The 4454-nt window shown below is 53.1% G+C and overlaps 1 protein-coding gene across 1 annotated transcript; it reads right to left on the bottom strand.

Moving 5' to 3' along the window:
- Window positions 1-1740: 1740 nt before the first annotated feature.
- On the bottom strand, window positions 1741-3201 carry TGME49_323800 (OTU family cysteine protease; the record flags this gene model as incomplete). The annotated part of the gene is made up of 1 exon (XM_018783064.1): window positions 1741-3201. The coding sequence occupies one exon, from the start codon at window positions 3199-3201 to the stop codon at window positions 1741-1743; it is 1461 nt and encodes a 486-aa protein (XP_018634731.1).
- Between the last annotated feature and the right edge of the window lie 1253 nt (window positions 3202-4454).

Here is a 4454-nt window from a genome sequence, read left to right as displayed (position 1 = left end):
AGACGAGACGACGCTTTCCTCGTGGTGATGGCGGAGAGAATTGAAGAGTGGAGAAGAGGGCGAGGGAGACAGAGTCGGAGGCTTGGACGAAGGGAGGAGGAGGCGTAGGAGAGGAATCCAGATGCACTGTGTCTGCAGGGAGGAAGACGAAAGTTGTTTTTTATTTTTTTTCATTTCGTTTTTCTGATTTTGTTTTTTTTGACTCCGGCCCAGCTGCGTCTGTCGGGATGAGACCGCGGAGCCGAAGTGCGTTTTCTTTTTTTGATTTTTTTTGTTTTTTCACAGGCGAGCTCGCCTGTGCTTGGAGCCACAGAAGGGACAGAAGTCGAAGGGGACTACAGACGCGATGCCGCTCCTCCAGCCGTCTTGGAGGAGAGAAATCCGGACTGTAGATGAAGGCGAGGGTGAGGATGAGGGGTGGCGTGGTTGGGAAGCGACGAGAGTCGGAGAGGGAGAAGATGTTTCCGGCTTGGCTGCATTTCCTGGAGGGTGGAAATAGAGACACCGGAATGCGATCCAGACGAGACGACGCTTTCCTCGTGGTGATGGCGGAGAGAATTGAAGAGTGGAGAAGAGGGCGAGGGAGACAGAGTCGGAGGCTTGGACGAAGGGAGGAGGAGGCGTAGGAGAGGAATCCAGATGCACTGTGTCTGCAGGGAGGAAGGCGAAAGTTGTTTTCTTTTTTTTCTTTTCGTTTTTCTGTATTTTTGTTTTTTTGACTCGGGCCCAGCTGCGTCTGTCGGGATGAGACCGCGGAGCCGAAGTGCGTTTTTCTTTTTTGTACTTTTTTTTGTTTTTCACTAGGCAAGCTCGCCTGGGCTTGGAGCCACAGAAGGGACAGAAGTCGAAGGGGACTACAGACGCGATGCCGCTCCTCCAGCCGTCTTGGAGGAGAGAAATCCGGACTGTAGATGAAGGCGAGGGTGAGGATGGAGGGGTGCGTGGTTGGGAAGCGACGAGAGTCGGAGAGGGAGAAGATGTTTCCGGCTTGGCTGCTTTTCCTGGAGGGTGGAAAAGAGACACCGGAATGCGATCTAGACGAGACGACGCTTTCCTCGTGGTGATGGCGGAGAGAATTGAAGAGTGGAGAAGAGGGCGAGGGAGACAGAGTCGGAGGCTTGGACGAAGGGAGGAGGAGGCGTAGGAGAGGAATCCAGATGCACTGTGTCTGCAGGGAGGAAGGGGAAAGTTGTTTTTTCTTTTTTTTTCTTTTTGTTTTTCTGATTTTTGTTTTTTTTGACTCCGGCCCAGCTGCGTCTGTCGGGATGAGACCGCGGAGCCGAAGTGCGTTTTCTTTTTTTGACTTTTTTTTGTTTTTTCACAGGCAAGCTCGCCTGTTGTTGGAGCCACAAAGGTGGTAGAAGTCGATGCCGGAAAGGTCGGCGAAGAGGCGCCTCCAGCCGTGATGGAGGTGACAAGTCAAAGGGCATAAGGAGTCGCGGGAGACGGGGTCGGCAGCTGGGTCTGAGGGAGTAGGAGTCGGAGGGGCCTGCAGCTTGGCTCCAGCCGGAAGGTGGAGACAGGGAATCGAAATGCGTCTCACATACATTCACGCCCAGCTTGTAGTTATTCCGGAAAGAAGTCGCAACTTGAAGAGAGGACGAGGAAGACAGTCGGTGGCTTGATTCGACGAAGGAGGCAGTTCTTGACGACGGTACTTGGCTATTTGTCGGACGTGAGAGACGAACAGTCGGGCTTGGATTACGCAGGAGGTTGTTGAGCTAGGGCATGTGACGTTTTTCACCTGGGTTTGACCTTTTCGACCACGTCGTAGTGTTGACGCTGAAGGTCGTAGATCAGGAAAATCGTCGGGATGCATGCCTCAGGAACCACATCGTATGGTATGATAACCTGGACTGCATGCGAACCCATTTTGGTTGCCCGACGCCCGTCGCCTTCTTGTTGCTCAACAACGATCCGGATGTTGTACATCTCCGCCATCACAGCGAGAGTGCACTCGTCACCCCAGATCCTGTATCGTGCGTCTCCAAGCCTGATAACCCAATTAAGTTTGAGCTCGTCTTCTGCCAAGGGATAACCTTTGTAGGTTTTGTACGGAATTCTGACTCTGTATTTCTTGTCGAGTCGAGCCATTCTCCCCTCGTCTTCCTCCAGTGTGTCCGGGTTTATCAGCCAGCTAAGCCGACTAAAGTTGCCCCTCAGATAGTGCGCCACCTCTTGCCGGATTTCCGCATGGGCATCCTCTGTGCCTAGCAACGCGTAGCTGACGGAACGGAATTGACAATTTCCGTCAGGAGCAACCCGGTGCCGCTCCACAACCACCGCGTCGTAGAATGACAGCTCGGGTTGCGGCACCATGGACAGACTCTTCGCTGGCGTTTTGAAGTCATAGGCGAAGCGACGGCACCATTGCGGATGAGGGGCGATGAAGGGCAACATTTCCGGTGGTAGCTTGGCTGAAGGTCGGCTGGAGGACCGCTGCGACAACTTCGACGCTTGAACCGACTGCTCCAAAGGAGGCGCCTGCATGTCTCTGGGCAGTTGACTCAGAGATTGACACACGGGTTGCTCCTTCTCGTGGAGGGCTGCGAATCGACCGAAGATTTTTTCCTCATTTCCATCTCCGCAGCAATCTCCCGGTGATCCTCCTGGAGGTGTTGGTGTCCTCGTCGTCATCCCCTCTGCTGGTGAAATCTCCTCAGGAATTTCCCATTCGTCTCCAGAGAAGTCTTCGCCTGTCTGCGTCGACGCGACGAAGTTCGTAGTAGCAAGGTCTCCTTCGAAACTCTGGCCATCTTCGTCAGCTTGAGTCAAGACCTCGCTACTTCTAGGAGATTCGTCCGCGTCTTCTTCCGACCCTGTTTCTGACCACGCGTCTTCTTCGTTGTCTGCTTCGTACGCAGAATCATAGACGATGTCAGCGTCTCGGTCCAGATCCAGTTCCGCGGCGTCGACTCGGCTCCCAAATGACGAAACAATGACTGCATCGTCAGCGCAAGAGTGGGACTCCGGGTCGAACTCCTCGCTCGCCGTACTCGGTGTCCAGCAGATGTCTCCTTGCAGTGTAGCATGGACGCGGTAGTTTACTTTGGTCTCTGACTCCAAGTTTAGTTCCTCTTCGTCGACGCGGCCGACGAAGGAGGGAGCAAGCTCTTGCTTGTCAGAGGCACTCACGTTAGGGGTCGCGAGCACCGGCTGACAACAGCGTATCAGAGCACGCCATCCACTTGAGAGCACCATAGCCGTTTGCTCTAGCGGAGAGAGGGGTAGCGGAAGCCTTTTTGCAGGGCGTAGTAAATCACGGTATTGATAGCCGGAACCCGGCGACGAAGCAAGCTGCTGCCGCGAGACAGAAAAGAGGTTCGAGGGAAGAGTTCCCTCTACGGCAGAAACAGGCATTTTAGAGGGGCTCGAGACAAGGGTCCTGGTCTGAGACCAGGGGGCTTGATGATTCGTTGAATGCATCGTACGATGGTAGAGCCGCAGAAAACAAACAGTATAATTGAATATATTTAGATCTTACAATCGTCTATCGGAACAGTCGACGTAAGCTTAATTGTAAATGGGTGAGAAATGATTGATCATCCATGTTCGCTATGGCGTGTACCTGTTGCCAAATTTAACCCCGAGTTTCGTTTTTCGACTACGAGCAGTGTCGGCGGCAATGCGTGCATGATCAGAGCCGGCCGCCACGATAGCACAATGTCACGCACACTGAGCAATCGGAGTAGTAGCGAAGCGTGGACGGATAATTCCACATAGCCAGCAAAGGCAGTTGTAGAAACAAGCACGTTTGGGGCTGTTGAGTTGCTGGCCTCGCAATCGCGACGAGGTGCTTGCCAGACAGAGCCAGCTTCCCGGTAACGAGCAGAGCGTTGGTCCTCCGTTGTCAACAGTGTAAACAATGCTGACGCTTCAGTGAGAAGTTGTGTACATCTCGATGAACCGAATCAAACAATGAATCAGTCTGAACCCGACAGTAGCGAGCGACAACTCGTTCTGACGGTAGGATGAGGCTGCCGCCTTGCCAGTTTTCAGAGTGGGGTAGCGAGGGACGAACTGGGTAACCTGTACGGTATATTGCGGTGTTTTTTTAATGTGGTGGTGCACTTATGAAGAATGACGAATTCTGCTTTGCCAGGTGAAGCGCTTTTTCGTTGCTCCCCTCAGTTGGCCGGTCATGATACGTCGAGGCAGTAGCTGATCGGGGACGACACAAGCGACGCGATTGACAGTTAACGCTTTCTCAGATGCGACCCTTATGCCGTCCTGCTGACACTGACCGGTACAACTAATGGAAAAACGTTGCCTATATCGAGGGTACCACTCTCTGGACTGTCGCCGTTCTCTGGTCTCAAACGCGCCAATACCGGGAGTCATGGATGCCTTTCGTGTTTAGTTGAAGAGTCGTACCTTCCAAAACCTCTGTTGTCACTACTGTTTGTGTTTAAAAAGCTGTAGCCCTATCGTGCTCCATTCGTGTCCCTATTTCT

Source organism: Toxoplasma gondii, assembly GCF_000006565.2.
Source record: "Toxoplasma gondii ME49 unplaced genomic scaffold asmbl.1426, whole genome shotgun sequence".
Taxonomy (NCBI): domain Eukaryota; phylum Apicomplexa; class Conoidasida; order Eucoccidiorida; family Sarcocystidae; genus Toxoplasma; species Toxoplasma gondii.
The sequence above is the reverse complement of the archived record's forward strand: the minus strand, read 5'-3'. Positions and strand labels throughout refer to the sequence as shown.